Below are 27969 nucleotides of genomic sequence, written 5' to 3'. Positions count from 1 at the left end.
CTGATGAGGAAACTGAGGCTGAGAGATGGTAGATGATTCACCTAGAATTCCACAACTAATAACTTGGAAGCAGAATTCAAACTCAGGTTTTCCTGCCTCTAAGTATGTCACTCTATCCATTAAATGTCAGAAAGGAGGGAGAAAGAGAGGTAATGTTGAGGATAGGAATATATTATAGACCAGCGAGTCCTAAGGAAGAAAGAGATAATTGTCCATCAGACCACAAAATTGGAACAGAGATACTATGTATTTATGACAATGGAAATGTACATTTTCAGGCATCTGATGGTGGCCTTTCTCTACTGAAAGTGGAGAAGTTGATAAATTCTTTCTTGGTTTCCTGTGAATTTCTCCTTTCATAAGATGAATGGAAGAAAGGAAAGAAGGACAAAAGGAAGAAAGGAAGGAAGGAAGGGAGGAAGAAAGGAAGGAAGGAAGGGGGGAAGAAAGGAAAGAAAGAAGGAAGGAAGGGAGAAAGGAAGGGAGGAAAGAAGGAAGGAAGGACGCCTTCTTTAATCACGTACTATGTTCTAAACACTTTTCTTAGTGCTTTACAAATATTTTCTCATTCAGAGGAAATATTTCTGATTCTATTATCTTGTATCAGATTCTGACCAATAAGGAGGAAATATTGTGTGAAATAGAAATGATGGGAGGGAAGGAATAAGCATTTATATAGTACCTATTGTGTGCCAGGAGATGCTATTATTATCCTTATTCAGTTGAGGAAACTGAGGCAAACAGAGATTAAGTGGCTTACCCATGGTCACACAGATAGTAAATGTCTAAAGCCAAATTTGAACTCAAATCTTCCTGACTTCTGGTCCAAAGCTCTATCCACTGCACCCACCTAGTTGCCTATGGAAACCTTGGAAGTCCACGATCATCTTGACGTTTGTGATAGAAAAGGAAGGGAACATTATCTACCTTAAATTTTAGGAATATAGAATAGGCAGGATCCTATGACCAAAGACATTGATGAAATGGATCAAGTGGAATAGGAGGCTCTTAACGATGAAATTCTGGCAATGCAATTCTGAAGACAAAGAAAATGAAATCTGGTTTCTTAAGAGATTGATGTGCCTACATAGGAAACTTATCGAAGAACTCAGATTTTAAAGTATTTGTGGGAGATATATGAAGGATATTAAGTAGCTAAAATGAATAGGAAAGAGAGGGAAGATCCAATAAAATAACTATTGGGAAGACTAAAACCAGAGATAAGGTTGTGTTTTTGGCAAATGTTAAAACAACAAAAAGGGCTTTAGAGCCATATTGGGAACAAAATGTCAACAAAGGAAAGGAGAATACTTCTTGGTGAAGAAAAGATGCAACAGAAATTGTTAAAAGAAAATAATGACCCAAGATAAGTGGGAAGAACATCTCATTGTCCCTGGCTGGTTCAACTCATCTTTTTGAATGTACTGTAAGATTGACATGTGATTACTGAACTGTCCCTAATCTGAAAAGAATCACAAATAGGAAGTTAAATAGGTGAGGTGATGTTGATTTTGGAGAAAGGTAAATGTACTGATTTTCAAAAAGAACAAGAGGAGAGATACCTTAAGCTATATTCAGTGAGCTTGACTTCAATTCTTTGCAGTATTCTACAATGGATAATTAAAAGAATTTTGCTTGAACAACTTAAGGAGAAGAGATAATCACTAAGAGGCAACATAGGCTCATTAAGAACAAGATTCACCTTGCTTCCTTTTTTAGACTACTAGATCAGAGAAATACTGTGGAAGCTAGAACATCTCGAAGGCTTTTGGCAAAATGACTCATGATACTCTTGCAGACAAGATGGAGAAATTGTGTTTGTTAGGTAGACCTGGAATTAGTTGACTAACTTGGCCTGAAGAGTGTTCATCAATTGATCAGTGTTAACTTGGAGGCTGACTTCTGTCTGGAGTAGGCCAGAGCACTGTCCTTGGCCATGCTTGGGTCAACATTGTGACTGGTAACTTAGATAAAAACATGGATGACATATTTATTAAATGTGTACAATTTGGAACTTGGAGAGATCGTTAATAATTTGTGAGTAATAAGAACACAAAATGACCCAGACAGACTGGAACAGTGAGTTGAAGCTAACAAAATTAAATTTAATAGGGACAATACTGCATTTGGGTTCAAAAAAATCAATTGTGCAAGTCCAAAATGGGGGGGGGGGGCGAGAGACATATCCAGTAAAAAGGTAATTTGAAAACAAGATAAGGATTTTCATGAACTAAGCTCCATAATAGTTGTCAGTTGGACATGACGACCAAAAGATTTAATACTCTTTTAGGCTACATTAACAGAAAGAAGTCATATTGGTGATCATTTTACTTTACTCCGACCTGGTCAGATAATACTAGAATATTGTGTCTTTTTCTGGATGTCCTATTTTAGAAACAAACAAACTGATAAACTGAAACACATCCAGAGGGGGGATGAAGAATATGGTAAGAGGCCTGGAAATATGAGTTGAAGGAAGTCCAGGAAAAGGTTAGCCTAGATAAAAGAACAGATAAGGGTGAAACAATAACTCTCTTCCCTGGTCTGAAGAATTGTCGTGCTAAAGAGGGATTGGACATAATTTTGTGTAGATCTGTGAGTGAAGAATTAATGGGTAGAAGTTGCAGAGAGATCAAAATTGACTCATTATAAGTGAAAGAAAAACTGGACCAACACCCCCCCCCCAAAAAAAGAAAAACTGGACAATCAGAGTTGTCTGACCATGGAATGGGGATAGCAATCTCCTTCTCACTAGAAGTCTTCCACCAGAGACTAGATGATAGGTGGCTGGGGTTGTTGTATGTAAGATTCTTGACTTGAGAAGAGGATGAATCAGGTGATCTTTGAATGTCCTTCCTTTCCTGAAATTCCAGGATTCATATTATATAAAATCAGGGCAGCTAGGTGGCACAGTGGATAAAGCACTGGCCCTGGATTCAGGAGGACCTGAGTTCAAATCTGGACTCAGACACTTGATTCTTATTAGCTGTGTGACCCTGGGCAAGTCACTTAACCCTCATTGCCCCATTAAAAAAAAAGTCTCTACATATTATGTAAAATCACAATATTTCAGAACCAGAAAAGACCCTCAAGACCATAAAATTGAAATCCATCATTTTATAGGTGAAGAACTGAGGCCTAGAGAAATTAAACAACTCCCAATGTTAGCATCAGAAAGGAGACTAGGAAAAAAGTCTCCTGACTCCCTAATCCAATCTCCTTTCCCCTTCCCCTTTCCTTATGATTTCCCCAATATTTATGCAGAAAAACTTCATATAAACTGAATATTTTTGAACAGTAATCTTCTTGGGCTTTCTTTCTATAGGCTAAAAGCACTTCTACCAATTCTACTAAGTCATTTGCTTCATATTGATTTTGATGAATGTATTTTTTTTCTTTAAAAGGAACAGATAACTTATCACATAATCCCAGAGTGTTAGAGCTGGACAGGGTCTGAGAGATAATCTATTCCAACCCCTCATTTTATAGGTATGGAGAATGACTTCTAGAGTTGTTTCCCAAGATCATATGGAGAGGGGGAATGAGGATGAGGCAGAGATGAAATTCAAACACAGATCTTTTGACTCCATCTTCTTTTTACTGCCCCACACTCAAAGCAACACTTGCTCAAACAGGTCTGAAACTCAGAACCTGAGTAAAAGTCTGGTGTTTTATAGACTAAGACCTCTTATCTTTTCGAGTTTTCTTAGAAAAGACAGAAAAAAAGGTGAAATAAACTCATGCATATTCAGTCTTATGGGCACCCATCCTAGTGTGAAAGTGTAGAACAGCAGCCCAGTTGAGTCAGTCACTAGGCCAACATCATTGGAGAGATTTTGTGAAATCCACTCTTCTTCCTCAGTAGTAAACTGGAATACTGTGGCCCAGTTATTCAAAACTAGGAGAATTTATTAAATTATGGGTTCTCGAATGCATAATGAAATTCAATTCAACAAGCATTTATTAAGCACTTTTTGTATGCAAGGCACTGTACTGGATGCTGAAGATTAAAAGTCAAGATGAAAATGAGTCCCTGGCCTCACAGAATACTGTTGGGGGTGGGGTGAAGTGGGGAAGGAAGGTAGAATCCAACATCAACACAAGTATGTAAATACGATATAATTTAAGGATCGACAGACTACTTAGCAACTAGAGGTATCAGGAAAGGCTTTCCATAAGAGACAGCATGGGAAATTGAAACATGAAGGAAGCCACAGATTCTACAGAAGTGGAGAGGAGAAGGAAGTACATTCCAGATATGGAAGATAGCAGCTGCCTAAAAGTGGCCAGCTAGGTGGTGCAGTGGATTGAGTGCAGGGCCTGGAGTCAGGAAGATGCATCTTCAGGAGTTCAAATGTATTCTCAGACACTTACTACCTGTGTGACCCTGGGCAAGTCACTTAATCCTGTTTGTCTCAGTCTCCTTATCTGTAAAAAGAGCTGGAGAAAGAAATGGAAAAAGCACTCCAGTATCTCTCCTAAGAACACCCCAAATAGGATCATGAAGAATTAGACATGACTGTAAACAACTCAACAACAACTCAACAACAACAACAAAGCTGCCTATCAGCTTTCTGGTGATTTATGAAACTTGCAAAGTTCAGCTATGTAAGCTAAACTGAGGGTTCAGAGCTGGAAAGGAAAATAGAGAAGCTCATTTTAAAGACGAGGAGATTCCCCTATATTAAGTCCAAAGAGTCAATGTGGTATAGTGGATAGAGTACTGGAATTGAAATCAGAAAGACATGGATGGAAATACCACCTCAGGAATTTATAAGTCCTGTGATAATGGATAGGTCAGGCCTCAGTTTCCTCAGCTGTAAAATATGGATAAATAATTCTTGCTCTACATACTCCTCAAATGATTTCTGGGAGAATCAAGTAAGAAGGTATGTAAAGTACTATCTAAAGATCAGTTATTTGGGGTGCTCAGGGAGTGGTTATACCCCTAGATGACTGAATAATTATAATGTGAAAACAAAGGGCATCAATAAAACTTCCTTTAAAAATATATATGTATTCATGCATATACATATATATGTATATATACATCCTTATAGATTTCACTCCAGTGGGAATATCACATAGCTCAAGGCATTGCACATAATAGTAGATAATAGTTATATGTTGACTTGGAGGAAAAAAATCTAACCAGAAGAAGTGCTATTAAAGAGATAAGCAAGGAACCAAGAAAATGTGAGTGCTGAGTGTCTTGTCTTTTCCATTATGGTTAAGGGAAAGAGTTGTTCTTTTTAGTCTGTCTTCATGTCATTCCCATGAAATAAATGGGAATTTGGCCATCATATAGCTAGGCATCATTTCCTTTCCTTTTATTAATTAGACCTTAATTTAGATTTGTATTTTGTTGATTCCTCTCTTGCCTTCAACATAAACAAAAAAACATACCTAACAGGAATCACTTGGAATCATCAGAGTTCCATTAATTGCTCCTTCTTGGGTTGTATTGTGTTCAAACTTAATAACAGCCCTCAGAGATTTCATGTTTTATATATAAAAATTAAATTGGGTTCCCAGGCAGTGAAGTTGCATATCATGTTTCACTTTAGATTTTCTCAGTGAAATTTTTCCTCTCAATCCCCAAAAGGAGCAGCTTCCAACAGAAACCCTGACAGGCCCTCCTGAGTAATCTAAGAACACTCAAAGTGGATAGTATGATTGCTCTAAAGAAGATGAGAGAGGTTTACCCACCCCCCTATGGTTTTCTTCTCCTCTGAGGGAAGAGAACACCAGTATTCCAACATTTCTAAAAGAAAGATTTAAGAACTACACCGTTAGCTTCAAAATTTTAGACAAATAGAATTCTTTTGAAAACCAAGAGAATCACCCACCTACGACCTCAACTCAGAGACAATTTATTAAGTATTAAAGAATCCCCTAGCTCAATAACTTGGCCTCATTTCCTTTCTGTTGTTCTGTGAAGTGACTTAAGGTTAGGACTTCAGTGGCAAAGAAAAATAAAAAGGATGGAATTGTCTTTTGGTCTCTGCCAACAAAGTTTGTGCAGGCAGCTCTTGACTGAAAATAAGTTGTCTTCTTAAAAGTTTCTAAATTGTTTTGTTGTTATTTGGGAAGCCCAGAGCATTTTTTTCCCTATAGAATCAATTCTCATAGGGCTGATTTGGCTCCCAGGCCGGTCCATAAACCTCCTTAATCTAGAATAAAGATGTAATAAAATAGTGATCTGAGTTCTGGGTCCTGGGAACAGGTAGCCATGTCCTGGGGTAGAAGGAAGAAGAATTCCTTCTCTTGTGATGAATTTAGTAGAGAATCCGGGAAAGAGCTGCATAGATGGCTTACAGACTGCCTGGTTGGAGGAAATAGCCAGCCCTTAGCAAAATTCTGAAATGGTGGTAGAGGCGGCTAGGTGGTGCAGTGGATAGAGCACCGGCCCTGGATTCAGGAAGACCTGAGTTCAATTCTGGCCTCAGACACTTAACACTTACTAGCTCTGTGACCCTGGGCAAGTCACTTAACCCCAATTGCCTCACCAAAAAAAAAAAAAAAAATTCTGAAATGGTGAATGTTTGTCTCTCGTGTTGGCCTACAGCTCTTGCTGCGCTTGGCTCCCATCTTCTAGAGACCCTTTCTAAGACCCTGTTTTCTCCTGCTGCCCTAAAATCACCCCCTTTCACTGCCCCCCTCCATTTTGGGTTTATTTCTTTAGAAAAATAATAATTTTCAATATATTGAGATTACCAACCCAGCAAACCTGTTAAATTCTTTTTTTTTTTTTTTGGACAGGAAAACAAGAAAAAAATGACCAAAAAGTCAACCATACCTGACAATGTATTCCCTATTCTCCACTTATAGTCCTCTTCCCATGATCCATTTCAGTATATGTTCTCTAGGACTGAGATTATTTGTCACACACAGTTAATGTAAGTTCAGCTACCTTTTATATGACTTTTGTATGACTATAGGGGTTATGAATAATAATAGCTAGGATTTATTTGGCTTTTTAAGGTTTGCAAAATGCTTCACAAAGACTATCTAATTTTATCTTTATCACAACCTTGGACTATATAGATGAAAAAGCTGAGACAAAAAGGAGTGAAATGACTTGCCCCATGGTTATGACCTGCTACTCAGTGTCTCTACTGTGATTTGAACTCAGTTCCTCCTTATGTCAGATTCAAGCAATTATCCTCTGTACTAACCAGCTGCCTCATTTGTAAATCATTTTCTTGATTGCCCACCCCAGCTGTCTCAAAAAGAAATTTTTAAAATTCAGAGTATTGTGGTTTGGGATTAAGATTCACAGTTCTTTAATAAATTGGTTCCATTGTTTATGCACAATTTCTGTCCACATTGAGCTACACATTGACGGATAGGCAATAAGCTAGGTGTCAGGAAGACCTGGCTTCTAGTTACATCTCCCCCACTTATGAGCTGGGCAAAGGTGGGTAGTAACTTAACCTTTATGTGTCTGTATTTCCTATTCAAAATGGGAATGAGAATACCTACCCCACCTAGCTCAGGGCTTTGCTGCAAGGATCAGCTGTGATGGCTTATGTGCCAGGCATTTGAAAACCAAAGCACCGTGCAGATGTAATGAGGCTTTCTTTTCCTCCTTGGCTCAGCACCATAGAGCAATGACCACTGAGCAGCATTTCTCAAGGTCTCCATTTGCCTCTGTCAGATTCAATAGAGCTAATATAATATATTTTGTTTGTCACTTGCAAATGGCTTTCATTTGTGAGCCTGTAAGAAAGGCACATTGAACAGTTTGCAGTCCTTGTTAATTACAAAGATGCTTGTCTTTTAACAGGCCCAGCCTAGGACCTGAGGCAAGTCACTAACCCCACCCCCCAACATTTCCGTTAGAAAACAGGACTAATAGTACCTATAAGGGAAACTTGGCGAATTAAGAAGTTAATGTTTATAAAGCCCTGGAACTCCTTGGGTAAGAGGCACTATATAAATGCAAATTAGTATTGTAATTAAGTAATGCTTGAATTGCATTGCTGTGGGAGCATTGCTAAGATATTAAGGTATGGGGTATTTTTAGCTAGGTGGCACAGTAGATGGAAAGCTAAGCCTGGACTTCTCTTCCAGAATTCAAACCTGGCTTCAGGTACTTCCTAGCTGTGTGACCCTGGGCAAGTCACTTAACCCTGTTTGCCTCAGTTTCCTCATCTGTAAAATGAGCTGGAGAAGGAAATGGCAGACCACTCCAGTATCTTTGCCAAGAGAACCCCAAATGGGGTCATGAAATAACTGAACAATATTAAGAAAAATCAACTGGCCCAAACAGTGCTTCCTTAAAAGTTAACAATCATTTTCTGCCAATAAATTTGTTTAAAGTGATATTGGAACTCTATTTTTCCTTGAATCTTAAGAGTTGGAAGGAACAACACCTCTCACATAGACCACCTCTCTGCTCTGATAGACACCACTCTTGTACAACAAGCCCTCATCACCTCTCGCCTGCACTAATGCCATAGCTTTCTTTTTTTTGTTTGTTTTTGTTTTTGTTGGCAATTGGGGTTAAGTGACTTGCCCAGGGTCACACAGCTAGTAAGTGTTAAGTATCTGAGGCCGGATTTGAACTCAGGTCCTCCTGACTCCAGGATCGGTGCTCTATCCATTGCGCCACCTAGCTGCCCCGCCATAGCTTTCTAATTGGTCTCCTTGCCTCCAATCACTTTCTATTCAGATCCATTCTCCACATAGCTATCAAAGAGATTTGGTCGAAGCACAATCTGATCTTGTCACTCCCCTTTTCAATAAACTCCAGGGGCTCCCTAGCTGCCCTGTATCTATCTATCTGTCTGTCTGTCTGTCTATCTATCTATCTGTCTGTCTATCTATCTACTATCTGTCTATCTACTATCTATCTGTCTGTCTGTCTATCTATCTACTATCTGTCTATCTACTATCTATCTGTCTGTCTATCTATCTATCTATCTATCTATCTATCTATCTATCTACTATCTATCTATCCATCTATCTATGTATGTATGTATCTACTATCTATTCATCCCTCTATCTATTCATCTATTATCTACCTACTATCCATCCATGTAAAAAGATAGATATAGATTGATATCTATATCTGTATATACACAGAGGGAGGAAAGGAAGGAGGGAAGGAGAGAGAAGAGAGAGACAGAGAGATGAAGAGAGAGAGAGAGAGAGAGAGAGAGAGAGAGAGAGAGAGAGAGAGAGAGAGAGAGAGAGAAAGAGAGATTTTGTGACAGTAGAAACAAATTTAACAGGAAACTCACTACAACATTTCCTGATGCATAGAAAGTGCTTAATAAACACTTTATCTATCTAAATGCTTGATCTACCAAACTTGTAAAGTAGCACATCCAATTTTCAGGAAAAATTCTTCTTTCTTTGAGCCCTAATCTATTCCCCTCCCACCTTTTTCACTTTTCAAACATTATTCTTCCTGAAACCTGCAGAGTAAATCAGCTTCCTGTTCCACATAGCAACCCTTCAAATATTTGAAAAAGAATACCATGTTTCCATAAAGCTTTTTCTTTCTATTACTAATTCCTTTTAATTCTCCCTAGTGCCTGGGCCCAAGGGCAACTGTCCAGGAGATACTTGTCCATCCACAGAACGTTTTGGCTATTAATGAGCCATATATTACAGTGTTCAATTTTTTTTCTTAAAAGTTTGGTTATTTCCCCTAAATTCCCAAAGTAATGCATTTTGGATCTATCATTCTGTTTACTCTGTCACTCTCTTATTAAAAAAACCAAAAAACTCCAATGGCTCTTTTGCCTGTAGGATCAACTATAAAATTCTCTGGCTTTTAAAGCCAAGCTTGTCCCCTTCCTATCTTTCCAATCTTCTTGCGCCTTATTCTGCCTTGTGTGCGGGTTGTCTCCTTGAATTAGATTGTAATCTCCTTGAAGACAGGAACTATTTTTGCCTTTCATTATTATCCCCAGCACTCAGCACTAGAATATAGTAGTGATAGAATATATAGTAGTAAAATACAGTACTTAATAAATGCCTGTCGACTTGACTTTACCTATCATTCTTATCTCTACTCTTTGAAATCTAATTCCTTGACCTGGCTACTCTATTGAAAAAGCTTTCTAAAAGGTCCCCAATGTCATCCTCTTAATTTCAAAAGTAAGTGCCCAGTAGGTCACAGGACTTGGCATATTGACCAGATCTCATTAAGGAGAAATTTAGCAGTCGTGATCCCCTATTGGACTACAGCTGAGATGGTTGGTTCATGGCCCCAAAGATAAGAAGCCTGGGAGGTAATAGTAGGAAGCATTTCCTAGCAGAGACCACAAGATTAGCTGAAGAAAGGATTCCTGGAGGGCAGAGAAGCCCTGGAGAGAATATGAGGACAATAGTAGCAAAGAGGAGACACACACCGGGAAAGGGTAGACACAGTTCATGCCCAAGTCCTGATCCAACAGGGAGCAGTGTTCAACGGGGAGCAGACTCAGAAAGAATGCATAATGACCTCACCAGAAGATATTGATAGCATGACACCATGGGCTGCAGGTAGCCCACAATGCACCTAGAACTAGATTAAAATATAATTGTGGGGGGCAGCTAGGTGGTGCAGTGGATAAAGCACCAGCCCTCGAGTCAGGAGGACCTGAGTTCAAATCTGGCCTCAGATACTTGAGACTAGCTGTGTGACCCTGGACAAGTCATTTAACCCTTATTGCCCCATCCCAAAAAAAATAATTGTCAAACATTAAACAAAAATCCGTGGCTTTCTCATGCAATATATGGCCTGAAGGGATCTAATGCATGGTTTAGTGGCCCCACTGCCCTACAGTATCAGAGGTGTGAAACGTCCCTTCACATATATGTCCCCACCAAATATGTTCTCTACATATGTGAGTTTCCCCTTGCAGGATCCCTGTGTGTGTCCATTCTTTCCAAAGGTGATATGTATGTGTACGAGGACATGCTCCGAGTTGTTGGGGGAGAATGTTTCATTGCTCCTTTTCTCAATATGCTATTACATTAAATGAATTTGGTTTTTAAAAGTTATTTTGATGTGTTTTGTTTTCACATTACAAATGGATACATATTACCTCTCCTCTCTTAAAAATGGCAGAAATTAATTTTTTTCTTCTTCTTCTCTTCAATCTCACTGGAAAAAGAAAAAAAAAGCACATTTCTTATAACAAATATCCAGTGTGGAAAAATAAATTTCCTCAGTGGCTCAGTGTATGTGCATGTGCTTCCCACAACCATACCCCGACAAACTCATTTGCTTTAAAGGAGGTAAACTTTTTGCCTTGTATGGAATTTGCTCCAAAGACATTAGTTTTTGTTATTGTTCAGTCATTTCAGTCATTTCTGACTCTCTATGACCCCATTCTGGGGTTTTCTTGGCAAAGATAATGGAACGGTGTGCCATTGCCTTCTACAGCTCATTTTACAGATGAGGAAACTGAGGCAAACAGGGTTAAGTTGTCACGATTCACATAGCTAATAAGTATTTGGGACAGCATTTAAACTCATGAAGATAAGTCTTCCTGATATGTATGTATATATATATATATGCATGTATACACACATATACATATATGCACGCACACAAATATACAAACATATATACACATATTTAATGTATGTATGCATATGTGTATCTATGTCTATGTCTAATATCTATATCTATCTATAGTGTGTGTGTGTGTTTCTTCTGTACCCTAAATCTTTTGTTTTGAACTAATTTTTCCTGAAAATTGGATGTGCTACTTTATGAGTTTGGTAGATAAAGCATTTAGATACAGTGTTTATTAAGCACTTTCTACGCATCAAGTACTGTTGTAGTGAGTTCTCCATTAAATCTGTTTCTACCTTCACAAAATCTCTGTCTCTCTGTCTCTCTGTCTCTGTCTTTCTGTCTCTCTGTCTCTCTGTCTCTCTGTCTCTCTCTCTGTCTCTCTCTCTGTCTCTCTCTGTCTCTGTCTCTGTCTCTGTCTCTCTCTCTGTCTCTCTCTCTCTGTCTCTCCCCCTTCTCCCCTCTTTCTTTGAGCCTTAATCTGCCCCCTAACCTTTTTTTTTTACTTTTCAAACATTACTCTTCTTGAAACCTGCAGAGTAAATCAGCTTTCTGTTCCACATAACAACCCCTCAAATATTTGAAGATGAACACCATGTTTCCATAAAGCTTTTTCTTTCTATTACTAATTCCTTTTAATTCTCCCTAGTGCCTGGCCCCAAGGGCAACTGTCCAGGAGATACTTGTCGATCCACAGAATGTCTTGGCTATTAATGAGCCATATAGTATGTGCTGTTCAACTTTTTGTCTTAAAAGTTTTTTTTTCCCTAAATGCCCAAAGTTATGCTTAAAAGTTAATACTGGCATGGACTGGTGAACAATGGTGTTAAGTGGATGTGAGCACGTAGAGTTGAACCTAAGGTAGCTTTTATGGGGCTCCTACCTGTGAGAAGAGGATGCCACAGGTGTGACATTTTTTTTATCATAGATATTTGTTTATATATCATAGTTCCCTACTAGATTGCAAGTTCTGTAAGGGCAGGACCTGTGTCTTACCTAAACTTTGTATCTTCTCCACCACCTATCACGAGGCTTTGTACACAGGTACTTGGGTTGTGTGTGTGTGTAACAGGAGGTTCATTTAGCCAAGAAATCAAAGTATTTGGCATCAACAGGTGCTATGGACAAATACTAGCCTTTCTTCACTTAAGGTATCATCTTTCCGGCTCCTCTTATCTGCCTTCCTCCACTTTATCCATGAATTTGACCATCCTTTCCATTCACCTTCTTGAAGGAGAAAAAGAAGAAAGTATATGGATAAGAGAGCAGACAAGAAGGAGAGAATTCAGTGGGAAGAAAAGGAACTTTGGGTGGAGGTAACAGCTTTTAATCTTAGAGATTAAAGATTTAACTTTCCAAAATGGCATGAGATCGAGGTTTCCCTTTTTTCCATCCACCCCACTCCATTGACACCCCTTTGGAATGCAGCGGTGGAGATAACGCCCCTGCCTCTACTGCATTCCTGATCTTCCCGAACAGGAGAAAAGGGGATTGATTGCTGGGAATGCTGACAGCCACAGCTGCAGCCATCACCCCATCAGCCACTTCCATCTGAGATTCCACACTTCATAATAAGCTTTGCCCTTGAACTTCATTGCTCAGGGAAGCCGAATATCTTGGCTGTTTCCAGAGGAGTATTTAGCAACCTTTCTCAAACTGTGATACACTGAGCACCCCCAGGGCAAGAGTCATTCTCCTCCCAACCCTACTAGAGTCAGACATCTGTTCATCTGCACTGTGCCTCCCCCTCCCCCCTCCCCCCTCCCCACATATATCTTATACATACAAACATGCCAATCACCTTCTTTTCTCTTCCTGCCAAGGTTATTATTCCCTCCTCCTCTCCCTACTCCCTTAGGTTTAAAAAAATTAGGAAGAAGAATGGCTCAGTTTAAAAATCCTGGCTGTTGGAGCCTAGCAAGATCAAAGCCAAGTGCCAACAAGCATTAGCTAGAAATGGAAAGCTGTGCTTTAATGTAGCCACAGACTGTACCTAAGAGGAGGGGAAAATAAAATCTGTGAGTGCGCTCGTGGGGGCCCAGGAATGGGGAAGGGGACAAGACAAGACGCCACCTTCTGACAGCGTGGCTCCTTCCTGCTGACCTTCCTCCGCACCTTTGAAGGCAGCTGATGCCACCATCTATGCTTGCGCAATTGCTTCTAGTTGTTTCTCTTCATTTGGGGGGCAGGGAAGGTAATTAAGGAGGAGGGCCACATGGTGTAGAAAGGAGGTTCATCCATAGCTTTCTGAGAGACAAGCTTGGTGTTTTAAGAAGCCTCATTGAGTTTTCCAGGCCACCAGAGGGAATATTTACTGAAGAAAAGCAGAAATGTATTAAACATCCCCCAAAGGTCTGAAAGACTAGAATCAGCCCTACTTTTAGGCTTGGTAGGCAATTCATTATTCTGTGTGATGGGAGCGAATGGCCTCCCATCAGTCTGTCAGCAAGCATTATTAAGTGCTTACTAGGTGCCAGGGACTGTGCTAAAAGCTGGGCACACGGTGAATTACAAAATGAAGTCCCTGCCTTCAAAGAGCTCAAATTCTAGAGGGGGAGACATGTAAGTAAGTAGGTACATATACATTATTTACAGAGTACATCAAAGGTCATCTAAGAGAGTAAGGCATTAGCAACCTGGAGGGTTGGGAAACAGGTAAGGTATCTTGCAGAATAGCTAGGTGGCCCAGTGAATACCAGTACCTGGAGTACCAGGCCTGGAGTAAGGAAGTCTTATCTTCCTGAGCTCAAATCCAGCCTTAGACACTTACTAGCTGTGTGACCCTAGACAAGTCACTTAACTTCTGACTGCTTCAGAGTTTTGAGGGAAGTCGGGGAAGGGAAGAGGCAGAGTCTAGGGAGAACCTTCCAGGGATGAGGAACAGCTGGTACAAAAGCATCGAGGGGATGGCTATGTTGGAGGACCTCATGTAGGCCATTGTAACCAGACAGGAAAGTGTGTGGAGGGGAGTCAAATGTAAAAGGTTGAAGGGAAAGAGCCAGATTTAAAGAGTTTTAAATGCTAAACAGTTAACTGGCATATATTAAGTACCTCCTCTGTGCCAGGAACTGTGGTAATCCCTGGGGAGCCACTGGAGTTTTATCGAATAAAGGGGTGACATGGTCAGACCTATGTTTTGTTGTCATTCAGTTGTCATTCAGTTATCGTTCAGTTGTGACTGACTCTTCCAAACCCTATTTAAGGTTTTCTTGGCAAGGGTACTCGAGTGGTTTGCCATTTCCTTCTCCAGCTCATTTTACAGATGAGGAAACTGAGGCAGTCAGAGGTTAAGTGACTTGCCCAGGGTCACACAGCTAGTAAGTGTCTGAGGTCAGATTTGAACTCAGGAGGATAAGACTCCTTGAGTCTAGGCCCATCATTCTATCCATTGTGCCACCTGCTTCTGGCCTATGCTTTAGGAAGATCAATTTGATGGCTGACTGGCTGATGGACTGGAATGAGAAGAAGCTTGGGAAACCAATGAGAAAGCTATTGCAATGGTTTCATGCATAGGGTGGTTGTGGCATCAGAGGAGAGTAAGGAACATGAACAACTGTTATGTAGGTAGATCCAGCAGGACTTGACAACTGATTGGATATGGGAGGTAAGAGACAGAGTGAGGGGTCGAGGATGGCACCGAGACTATGAGCCTGAGTGACTGTGGGATGGTGGTGCCCTTGACAGGAATAGAAAAGTTAGGAAGCAGGAAGGTTTGGGGGTAAAGATAATGAGTTCGGTTTGTGGCGTGATGAGTTTATGATGTCTGCAGGACATCCAATTTGAGGCATCTAATAGGCAGTTAGAGATGTGAGACTGGAGGTTGGGAGAGATGGTAGAACTGCACACGTTGTTCGAATGATAATTGAAATAATGGGGAATGATGATATCACCAATTGAAAGAATACAAATGGAGAAAAGAAGGACAGAGCATTGGAGGAACCCTCATGGTTGGCAGGCACGACATGGATGAAGATCTAGCAAAGGAGACAGAGAAGAAATCAGATAGGGAGGAGGAGAACCAGGAGAGAGCAGTGTCCCTCAAACCTAGAGAGATGAGGGTATCAAGGAGAAGATGGTAATTTGTAGCATCAAGGTCTGGTCAAGAGACCAAGAAAGAGGAGAATTGAGAAAAGGTCATTAGACCTGGCAGTTAAGAGATCTTAAGAAACTTTGAAGAGAGCAGCTGAGGGCTGCTGAGATCAGAAGCCAAACTTCAGAAAAGTTAAGAAAGTGAGAGAAATGGAGTTGGAGGTACCTATTGTAGATAGAAATGTTGATTATAAATTCAAGGAGTTTAGCCACAAAAGGGTGGAGAGACCTAGGAAGAAGCCTAGTGGGAATGGATGGATCAAGTGAGAGCGACTAACAGGAAGGTAGACCTGAATGGAGAGATACTTGAAGCAGGGAGTCCAGTGAGAAGGCAATTGTTGTAGTTCAGGCTGACTGCTGTAACCTACCAAGATCAAAGCAAAGTACCAAGGGTCTGAAACAGGTTTGTGACTATATAAGTAGAGAGAAGGGGATATTTATGAGAGGTGTTGTGGAGGTAGAAACAAGATTTTGCAACTGATTGCATATGTGGTGAGAGTAAAAGTCAGGAGTCAAGGGTGATGCCAAGGTTGTAAGTGTAGGGAACTAGGAAGATGGTGGTGCCCTCAACAGTAATACAGACTTTTGGAAGGGAGAAAAGTTTAGGAGGAAAGACAAATAATTTTGAACATGTTGAGATTGAGATGCCTATGGGGCATCCAGTTCAGGATGTCTAAGAGGTAGTTGGAAATGAATAATTAAAGCTCAGAAGACTGAGGCACTAAAGTTGGATATGTATATATGTATATATATATATACACACACACATATATCAACTCAAATTCCTAAATAGGATAGTTGAAAGAGAGCTGATAAGATGACCAAGTGACAGAGTGAGGGGACTTGGAACAGAGCATTAGGGGAATCTTCTGTCCTTAAAAATAATTTGGGCACTAGCTTATGACAATTCCTGAAGTTCCTTCATAGATTTATTCTTTGGGGCTAATGCATCAAGTCACATGTTTGAAGTGCGTAGCTACTACCTGCATTTCTCCAGAACTGTTAAGAGCAAGTCTCTCTTTAAAATTTGATGTCGGCAGCTTTCCATTAAAGCTGTTAAAGGCTAGTGCCATCTTTTTAACTAAGGATCCTTCATGGTATTGGACAATATATGATGCTTGATGAGCAGAAATAACCCCATTAAAATAAATTTTCTCAAGTGAGAGATGAGGAGAGATATTTACTATTAGCAAATACATAGGCTTTGGGGAAAGATCTAGTTAGATTAGTCATACACATGGAAGAAAGAAATCCATCACAAATTCTCATTTGAGAATATAATAATTAATAGTAATCATAAAGGCATACATACATTCCTGTAAATAGAATACAGTTATATTACCTGTCCTAGGTCCAGGCAGTCTATCTTACAATCATAGGTCTAGAACTAGAAGGGAATTCAGAAGTCATCTAGTTCAACTCCATTACTTTACAACTTTTTTTTTTTTTTTTTGCTGGGCAATGGGGGTTAAGTGACTTGCCCAGGGTCACACAGCTAGTAAGTCAAGTGTCTGAGGCCGGATTTGAACTCAGGTACTCCTGAATCCAAGGCCGGTGCTTTATCCACTGCGCCACCTAGCCGCCCCCTACTTTACAAACAAGAACACTGAGGCTCAGGGAGACCAAGTGATTTGCCACAGTCACACATACAGTAAGTGACAAAGTCAGGATTTGAATTCGGGTCCTCTGACTCCAAGGATACTGCTCTTTCTATTGTAGCAGTTCATACAAGAGCTTCAGCTCCTGAACCACTGGGAAAGTCGTGTTTTGGTTCTTCTCTGCTCAAAAGAGCACTTGCTGTCACTTTCTGCTCTGCTTACAGAGAGAGAGGAGAAAAAAAATGAAGAGAACAAGACCTCAGAAGCCTGGTTTGTATTTAAGTTCCATCCACTTATTGGGTCTAGATTCTGGACCTAGAGTCTCTACCTTTTCTCCTTAGCTCCTCCTTGAAGGTTAAAGGCAACATTACATTTTTGTCATTCGCAGCTCTGTACCAGAGCGAGACTAATTTCTCCCTTTCCTCCTCCCTTACACCCCTTTTATGGAATCAGATAGTTTTGAAACAAAGGGATCTTTCCTTGATAATAGCAAAAAGCTACTGGCTTAATCCCTTCACATGTCTCATTAGGGCCCCATTTTGTTTGGATTGGAGCTGAGCGGGGAAGCAGTGAGCTAGTCTCCCTCTCCCCCCCTCCCCACCCCTCATTCAAACAGCTAGAAGGTCACTTGGTGTCAGATAGTGATTATGATATTGCCAAGGATGGCTAATCAATCAGGACCCTAACATTAAGCTCTTAGCAATCATTAACACCCTATCTTGAAATAATTTATCCTATTAGCAGGAAGGCATTTAGACCCTGAGGGAATGAGACTTGGAATGATTGAATTTTGATGAGGGGAGAGAAGAGAGCAATATTTGGTGCTTGAATAATAATATATGCAGAATAGGTCTGACCAGGTGGTGGTGGAGGGAACTGAATATTACAATAGAAGATCCTGGACAATTAAAATTGGAGAGATATAGTAAACAGGGCACTGAATTTAGTGCAGAAAAATCTGGATTCAGATCCTACACCTGATGAAGGACAAAGTACAACAACAATATCTATTAGTGCCATTGGGAGGAGAAAAAGAGAAAGTAAGTGAGAGAGAGAGAGAGAGAGAGAGAGAGAGAGAGAGAGAGAGAGAGAGAGAGAGAGAGAGAAAGAAAGAGCTGAAGTCAGAGAGAAGGGCCTACCCAAAAAGGAGATGTGAGAGCAAAAAGACAAACTTTCCAGGTTTCTCCAACACTAACTTATTTAGTTATAATACTCTTGCTAACAAAAGTACCAAATGCGCTTCAATCATTCAGCAAACAGTTGTTAAGTCCTTACTATATGCCAAGTGATTTTATTTATTTATTTATTTATTTTTTGCGGGGCAATGGGGGTTAAGTGACTTGCCCAGGGTCACACAGCTAGTAAGTGTCTGAGGCCAGATTTGAACTCAGGTACTCCTGAATCCAGGGCCGGTGCTTTATCTACTGCGCCACCTAGCCGCCCCCTAATGCCAAGTGATTTTAAAAAAAGAAAGAAAGAAAGAAAGAAAGAAAGAAAGAAAGAAAGAAAGAAAGAAAGAAAGAAAGAAAGAAAGAAAGAAAGAAAGAAAGAAAGGAAGGAAGGAAGGAAGGAAGGAAGGAAGGAAGGAAGGAAGGAGGGAAGGAAGGAAGGAAGAAAGAAAGAAAGAAAGAAAGAAAGAAAGAAAGAAAGAAAGAAAGAAAGAAAGAAAGAAAGAAAAGAAAACAATTCCTCCCCGCAAAAAGCTCACATTCTAAAAAAGGAGATGGGGGCAGCTAGGTGGCACAGTGGATAAAGCACTGGTCCTGGATTCAGGAGAACCTGAGTTCAAATCCGACCTCAGACACTTGATACTTACTATCTGTGTGACTCTAGACAAGTCACTTAACCCTCATTGCCCTGTCCCCTCCCCCCAAAAAAAAAGTTAAAAAAAGAGGAGACAGCCTGAATATGAATAGCTACATACAAAATACATTCAGACTAAATTCAAGGTAATCTTAAAGAAAAAGGCATGCATAACTGCGAGGAGAGGTCATTAGGCAATGGAACAGGATCACTTAAATATCTGCACTCTTAAGACAGAATACCTTTTGAGGAAATATTATGTGGATAATCTGCTTAGTATTTTATTGACTAGCAAAAGTATTAAACAGTGTTACTCAGAACTGGTATCTTGAGGTTAGAAGTCCTGAAACTTGGATTTTGTTGTTATTTAAGAATTCCATTCTGGTTTCAGTTTGCTAGTTATCCTGCCATCCATCATTTAGTAGAGCTGTGTTTTTAATAGTTTCTCATTTATCCTACAGGGTGGACTAAGTGCCCAAGCTTTTGTTCGAGTGGAACTGAAGGATGTGAATGATAATCAACCTGTTTTTAACCCGGCCTCCTACGTGACAAGCATCAGTGGCCACACACAGCCAGGCACGGAGATTCTCAATGTCGTTGCTACTGACAGGGATGCTGGAATATATGGAGTGGTGGCCTATGAGCTCATGCCAGGAGACTTCTCCTCTCTCTTCACAGTTGACTCTGCCACAGGTACGTGAGAAGTTTGGGCAGGCCTGGAGTCAGTCTCAGGACAGTCTTCCTCTGAAAACTATGCCTTCTGTGTAAGAGTAAAAGTGCAACAACCAGAAAATTAGATTGGATTGTTTGCAAAAGAAGGAGCTATTTCTTATAGCAAATGATATCTTGATATAAAGAATTGGGTGACATGTAATTAATGCTCAGGAAAGATGGGCCAAAAAGCTATTTTGCCAGTAGATAACCTCTAAATGAAGTATGCCACCATTATTTTTCATGCAGTCTATAGTGTATTAAAATACCCTCTCTGGGAAGGTTGTCTTGCTTATTATTAACATTCCATACTTGGAAGCATCCATTTCAGGTATTAATAAATAATATTAATGAAAAGAACACTGGGCCAGCCTCAGAAGAACTGGATCCCTAACTAGCTATGAAATCACACATGGGTCGCTTTAGTCTGAATCTCATTTTGCTTGTATGTAAAATGAAGGCAATAAATTAGATGATCTCTAAGGTCTTTTCCAGTTTAAAAAAAAAAAGTTGTTATTCTAAAGGACACCAGGTATAGGATGACTTTTATCCCAAAGGAATCTCTCCTTTTAAAGAATCATTGGTTTCTGTAAAACATTACCTCTGTTTTTCACTAGTGGAAAGATTTTAAATAACTTAGAAAATGGGGAAATATTGAAGCTCCAAGTATTTACCTTCGCCACTACTTACATGATAATATATTAATTGACCCAGGGAAAGGCCGCTAGAATTGCGAATAGAATCTCTCTGGGAGATTCACGAAAGGACATGGAATGGAGAAGCAGGAGGGGCAAAAGTGGAGAGCGGTATACCTGTCAGAGGGGATTGCTGTGTGGGTTGACTTTGCTTAAATGTTCTGTTACAAAGGAGGGGCTTAGAGGACAGTGCGGGGGTGGGTGGGGTAGAAAGGAAACTCAAGGGGAAATGATTATGGAATGAAAACAAAATGCAACAATAAATTAAAAGGAAACAAAAGAAGGAAAGGACATGAACATGGATTATATTGACAAGAAGATGGGAATTGACTGTGCTCTGCACTGGGGTGGGGGGATGCCATGGATGAGTGGAAAGAAGGGATGGGATGAGGGAATAAGCATTTTTATAACATCTTCTAGAAGCCAGGTCCTGTGCTAAGTAAGCTTTTTACAAATATTGGCAGGGTGGGGGGGGGCAGGCAGCTAGGTGGTGCAGTGGATAAAGCACCGACCTTGGATTCAGGAGGACCTGAGTTCAAATCTGGCCTCAGACACTTGACACTTACTAGCTGTGTGACCCTGGACAAGTCACTTAACCCTCATTGCCCTACCAAAAACAAAACTAAAAAACAAAAAAAAATTATTTGTGCTTAACTGTGTTTTATAAATTGCTACTATTTATATTAATGGCTATTGACCCATTTTGGCAGTTATTATTATTAATTAATATCATATCTACCAGTCAAGAATTGACTGCATGACAGCACAGGCAGGAGAAAAGCGCCAGACCCATTTTGTCTCTCAGAGAGACAGACAGCTCGTTGTCTCAAGTCCTAAGAGGAAGAATGCAAGTCAGCAGCATTCTGAACCAAGGGAGTGGGTCCAGGAAGGCAGGAGAGAGAGCTGAGAGAGCAAGAAGAGAGCAAAAGAGGCTGAGCCTGGGGTGGTCAGGGGTTTTATTATCCCCCTTAGATAGAGGTGGGTCACTATACATTGATCTAAGATAATTGGTTACAGCATCCTTCAGTTCCATTGATTGACATGACCTGAGAGTGGTCTAAAGAGTATACAAGAGGGTAAATTCCTGTGTCTAGCTGTGTTTCTTCCCCAGCTAAACAAAAGAATCAATCTGCCTTTCCTTTGTTCTCCTGGGCTCATCCCAGGCAGGACCTAAACTTTCTGGGGTGAGGGGAAGAAAGGACAAACTGATGTCTGAATCTCTTCTGGATTTTCTCACAGTCTATGTCCTCATCTATAAAATTAGGGAGTCCAGGGGCAGCTAGGCGGTGCAGTGGATAGAGCACCGGCCCTGGAGTCAGGAGGACCTGAGTTCAAATTTGACCTCAGACACTTAACACTTATTAGCGGTGTGACCCTGGGCAAGTCACTTAACCCCAATTGCCTCACTAAAAAAAAACAAAAAAAACTAGGGAGTCCTATTAGACCTTTTGGCATCCCTTGTAGCCCTATGATCCTATAGTGAGTTAGAAAGACTACTATTCCCCTAACCCCACTCTGGCCAAGTCATTTATCTCTGGACCTCAGTTTCCTCCATTTTCCTTCTAAGTGAGGAGATTATATTAGATGACCTCTAAGATCTAGAACAATGACATACCAAAGTATCAAAGTGTATAGTATTAAGATATGTTTAGCAGGAGTAAAAAGTCTAATAAAAAGAAGTAAAATTTGCCTTTTCTCTCAATTCCTTTTGAAAGTTTGACCTTTGCAAAGGGTGGGATGCGTGCTTATAATGACTAGGAACTGTGGAATCCCGTGACTCTTTAGCTATTGCTTTGCTAAAAAACATCTGTTTGGGAGCCATGTCTCAAGGTAGAGTAACAGCAGCTGTTGGCCCGCTCATGGCAGCCTCCTGCTCCCACAGAGGGCAAATAGCAAAGAATACTGTGCTCGTTTTAGATGAATAGGACTGTGAGGCAGGTAAACTGGTCATGCCTCAGGTTTGTGCTTTCTCAACCTTCCTGCTTGTCATTCATACCCCATCTTCTCAGAAAGTCCCAGGGGGCTGGAATTAACCTGTCTCTTTTTTTTTTTAACCTATGTAGTTTACTTCACATGGTTTAGCAATCTCAGTGTCTTGTGTGGGACTGTCCAGGGGATTAGATGTTTACTCTGGCTGTCATCTGAAGGCAAATCTTTCCTTGCTCAAAAACAATGCCAGTGACGTAGCCCCTGAAACATTCCAAAGAACAGAAGAAACTAATCTTTTTAGGAAGTCAGACTGCTTATCTTGGCTTTTTCATAATTTACTTTAACCATGGACCTTAACTCCCTGTCAAATCAGACCCTCTAGGGCATGGTAGTTGCCAAAAAAATATAGGTCAATCAATAATCAGGGAGCACAATCTCTAAAAGCATTTAGCTGAAGGTTTCTGAACAACATCAGAGATGCTTCCCTCGGCTCCCTCTGTTGGACATTGGAGATGAATGGGATGCACTGGACTCTTATAGAAAGGGCCCTGGCTTGGTCCAATAGTGCATGGTTAGCCACACGCTTCTAGTTCTGGCATTCAGTATGAGGTAAATGCCTCAGCTTAATCGCTGGGAACACTTGATGCGGTCATTATCTTATGGAAGTATCCTAGTCTTTTTATAAAAGCAAGACTCCGATTCGTAATGGAAGTAGCCCTGAGGTCATTATTGCTGGCATTTTTTGATGTGGGAGCATTTGGGTTGAAGACACTATTCCCAACCTTACAACACTTGGAATCTGGTTGTACTTAATCAGGGCTCATGAGTAATTCATGAAGTCTGGTAATACTTTAGTATAACCTTTAGTTATAGAGTATCAAACAACATCATGAATAGTTATTGATTTTTTTTTTGAGGGTAGAGAAAAGAATCTAGTACACAGGCAATTCCCCAAATTTGGACTGGTTATATGCTAACAGTTTGTTTGTAAGTTGGTTATTGGAAGTTAATAAACACAACAGAGACATAATTTGGTAGAATGGGAAGAATAGTCAATAAACATTATTAAGCTCCTTTTCTGTGCCAGGCATTCTGTTAAGCACTAGACTAGCAGTCTGTCTTGCTCTGGCCACTTCCTGGGCCATATGATCATCCAAAAGTTGCCTGACTTCTCTGAGTCTTAGATTTGGGAGAAAAAAAATGAGAGGCAGCTGTGGAAGAGCGAATAGACAGCTAGCTTGAGTCAGAAAAACCTGGGTTCAAGTCCCTCCCATCTCTGATATAGACTGACTGCAGGATTCTGGGTGAGTCACTTTTCTGTATCATAGGCAGCTCTCTAAGACTATAATTTCTGAACAAGTACCAATTGGCCTATTTGAACTGCTCTCCCTCTCTCCCTAGGCCTTGCTCTAGCAGTCATCCTCTCTCTCCTGTGAATCGTCACTGTCTTCTTCACTAGCTCTTTTACATTTGGCTACAGTGGTTCCCTTAACTGCCCAAGCAACAGGCATTTGTGCTAGGTGCTGGGGATGAAATATTCCACTCTCTTGGTTCACTCTCTGCCTCTCACCTGGATCCTACCATATCTCCTGTAGTTGCTCCTTCCCCTTATTCCTTGAGTGGAGTCAGCAAAGGAGGCATAGTAGATTCTGCAGAAGAGGATCTTCTCTAACCTCTATAAACACTCCTTTGCAATATCATTTAGTCCCACAACTTAACTATTGCCTCAGGGCAGAAGGGTGACTCTTAAATGTGTTTTTCTACTCTTGATCTTTGGTCTAGACCAAAATTGGATCAAACATTTATTAAGCTCTTACTATGTGCTGAGTATCATGCTAGGTGAAGGGAATACAAAAGCAAAACCAAAAATAGTTCCTGCCTCAAGGATCTTACATTCCACTTGGAGCATGCCATAATGGACACCAATAAGTGTAGCAGAAGGTGAAGGAGCTGAGAACACCAAGAATGGGAGAAATGGGAGGCTTCAATGAGGAAACCACATTCAAGATGAGCCTTAGCAGAAGATTAGGTTTCTGAGAGGTGACAGTGGAAAGGAAGTGGATCCCAAGCATGGATTTGACTATGGCAAATGTACAGTTAGGAGGCAGAATATGTGAAATTCTACCTGAATGTCCCACTGACACCTCAAGACCCACATATCCAATACTTAAATAATTCTCTTTCCTATTTCCATCACCCCATTCTTCTGACTTCACTCTTTTTGCTTTGATACCACTATCTTGGGCTCGTCTCTCCCTTGCTACCCATGTATGATCAGTTACCATGTCTCTAGAATCATTTTTGGGGACATCTGTCTCTTTTTTATTCCCAACACCATCATCCTAGTGCAGACCCTCATTATTTTCTCCCCAGAATTTTGCAATGGGCATCCAATACATCTTCTAGGCTCTTCTCCTTCCCTCTCTAATCTGTCCTTTATTTTGATGTCAGACTAATCTTCCTTAGGTACTGATTTGATCACAGCTGTTATTTACAGAAAGATCTTGACATTTTTCTCTTGCTCCCTGAGTAAAGTTAAAACTTTTTTTTGACCTGGCATCCAAGGCCCTATATAACAAATGCCTGCCACTTTTTGCCATCCTACTTTTCTCCATGTACTCTATGCTCTAGTCAAATGATGCTACTTTCTACCCTTCTATATATTGTGCTCTTGCTTCCTTCCATGCTTTTGCTTACATACCAATTACTATTGCCTGGAAAGTCCTCTCACTGTGCTTTTGCCTTGTGAATTCCTATCTCTTCTTTGCTTTTCTTTTTTCTTTTTCTTTGTTTTCTTTTCTTTTTTTTCAGGGCAAGGAGGGTTAAGCGACTTGTCCAAGATCACACAGCTAGTAAGTGTCAAGTGTCTGAGGCTGAATTTGAACTCAGTTCCTCCTGAATCCAGGGCTGGTGCTCTATCTAATGTGCCACCTAGCTGCTCTTCCCCCTTTCTCTTAACAATTACTTCTTATACTATAGCCAATATCCCTTTGCTTCAAGAAGACACACACACACAGAGAAAATCACTCAGGTAACCAGACTCTCTACTGTGCTCAGCTATGAAAAGAGGTCTCACCTAGCTTTCTTCTTTCTCTCCTTCCAACATAACCAGCCCTACAGCTACAATATAAAGGCCAAGTGGGGAACACCAGCCCAGAAAGCTTCTCCACTTTTAGATGCTGTTATGAGGCAACCTCAGAAGGAAAGAATTGCTGCTATTCTGATAGCTACATCACTCCTATAGCCCAACCTCCCTGGTTCCCGGATTGTAGTAACAAGAAGGAACTAATGGGAGGGAATGTGTTGGAACTGAGAACTTTTCTTCTACTATTTCTTCTCTTTTCCCTCTGCTACTGGCTGCAACCCAAAACTTAGCGATCCTACTCCTGGACAAGGCAGGGTGAGAGGGCCTTCTGGCAAAGAGTAGGGAAGAGGTGTCCAGTGGTGGCAGAACAGGGCTTACAGTAGGAAAAGGAGGAAGGGAGTGAAATTGCAATGGCAGCAGAGTCCCAGCCTTCCCCAGCTGGGGTGAATATTCATGTGAAAAGAAGCTATTGTAGGGTGCAATCTGCCTGTTTGTTACATTAAGCAACTGACATTAGTGAAAGTTCATATTTCTAATTACTAATATAAATATTTTGACTGTTTCTTCAGAAGATAAATCAGAATACTCAGTTTCTGATATTTAGGAATAGACCATCTGGTTGGTGGTTTATCTTATCCCCTTTATTCTCTTAGCAATGATTATTAATTTTTTTTGTCATATTGGAAAGTGGGAAGGAGAAGGTGAAACTCAAATCAGTCTATTTTGCAGAATTACTGAAGGATTTAGTAGGAGAGCAGATAAAGACATTGCAGAAAATTGGGTTCCTCAGTTATCTCTGAGTTTCTCGTACTCAGAGTTTTTTTCTGCCGTTACCATGAGTAATTAAGAAATGGATATATTGTTGTACTTATTTTCAAGATAATTAAGGCCAGGCACATACAGAATGCTTGGACAATTTATTTTATTTTATTGGAAACTTCCATTGGTGTCCTTATTTTTTAAATACCACATACAATTCCTGATATACCGAACCCTCCTTTATAACAAAGAAAAACAATTAAGCAAAGTGAACCTACACAGTGACCCCATCTAGCAGTGTATGCCTCATTTAACACCTATGTTCCTCACCTCCCTACCAGTAGGAGGTAGTGGGTTTCCCTATGTCCTTGGGAACCAATATTGGTCATTGCCATTATTGTTTTCTTTTCTTTTAATTAGCTTTTACAAGGGGATATTCACTGGAAAAGTATAGCAAGTATTGTAGTATAGTAACATCTCACTAACATTCTCTCCTCTGTAAACCTTGGACCCTGGGAATAGTGGGTTCATACTTAAAGTGGTTATTAAAACAACCCAAAACCCAAACCAAAGAAGTCTCTTCCTAATCTCTCTGGGTGAGGACTTCCCAGTTTAGGGGTCTTTGTCTTCTTCCCTTGGGATCTTTATCAAGTTCACTTCTTGGTGGAGCATAGCTGGTGGATGAATTGCTCCCTCAATCATCAGGGTTGGCTCCTTAATCCAACTAGCAGCTGCTTTCACTGGCTCTGGGATGACCATTGTAGTCAGCTCTCAAACTCACTCCTCTTCAGTTCCCCCTTGCCTTGGGACCCCTTCTTTCCTATTTTTTTGAGAGGGTGGAGGATGGGCATCAGAGAGTTCCTCCCAGGTCCTCCATTTAATGAGGGTGCCCAGTAAGGTCTTCATCATCTGGGTACCCTTCCTCCACCCCCTGCCTTTTCAACTTCTTTTTATGTGTTGTCTTCCCCCATAGGATTATAAACTCCTCAAGGGCAGGCACTGCCTTTTGTCTTTCTTTGTATTCCCAGTGCTTAGCACAGGACCTGACACATATAGGTGTACAAGAAGTATTTATTGCCTGACTAACTCACTAAATTGTCAATAAGACCTGGGATGGCTGTGATAAATTTTAATGGTGATTCGGGTACTTCCATTAAGGCATATACATTCACCCAAGATCAGAAAAGTTAAATACAACATAGGCAGAAAAAAATAGAGGTACCACCCTGAGTTCCTGGCCATATGGCAGCCTAGTGGGGAAGGGGTTTCTCCATCTGATAGCTCACAGCAGTTCTTGCCTCTCTCACAACCAGGGAAAAGTGAGTCATTGCCTTTAATTTCAGTTCAGCTGCCTTTTAGAATTGCTTCCATTTACATTATAGTAGTTATGTGAGGATAGAGTTGGAAAGGACCTTAGAAGTTGTCTAGTACAGCCCTTTCATTTACAGAGGAGGAAACTGAGGCTGAGCAGTTACATGACTTGCCCAGGGTCACACAGGTAAATAACAGAGTCAGAATTTAAACACAGACCTCTAAGGTCAAAACCAATAACCTTGGTTATTGATGCTATCCTCCTGGTATTTGAGTAACTTGTAAAATGAGAGTAGCTTCTCAATTTAATAACTGATTAGTTATCTTGATGAAAACTCTTCTTAAAGCTGGTATAAATTAAATGATTCACCTACTGTTGCCAATCAGGGGTATTCCATTCTGTTTCTCCAGTGTACTTTTTTTTCCTCTAATAGTGACTATTGGTCTAATTGATTAGATTGGTATTAA

General features: G+C 40.5%; 1 protein-coding gene across 1 annotated transcript in view; it reads left to right on the top strand.

Moving 5' to 3' along the window:
* DCHS2 (dachsous cadherin-related 2) overlaps positions 1 to 27969 on the top strand; it is a 353317-nt gene that overhangs the window by 182307 nt on the left and 143041 nt on the right. The window contains exon 3 of the mRNA XM_043972284.1: positions 19473 to 19704. Within this exon, the coding sequence (XP_043828219.1) occupies positions 19473 to 19704 (232 nt within the window). The remainder of the gene's footprint in view (positions 1 to 19472; positions 19705 to 27969) is intronic.

The sequence above is a fragment of the Dromiciops gliroides genome, chromosome 6, assembly GCF_019393635.1.
Source record: "Dromiciops gliroides isolate mDroGli1 chromosome 6, mDroGli1.pri, whole genome shotgun sequence".
NCBI lineage: Eukaryota > Metazoa > Chordata > Mammalia > Microbiotheria > Microbiotheriidae > Dromiciops > Dromiciops gliroides.
Note: the sequence above shows the minus strand (reverse complement) of the source record. Positions and strands in the feature narration are given on the sequence as shown.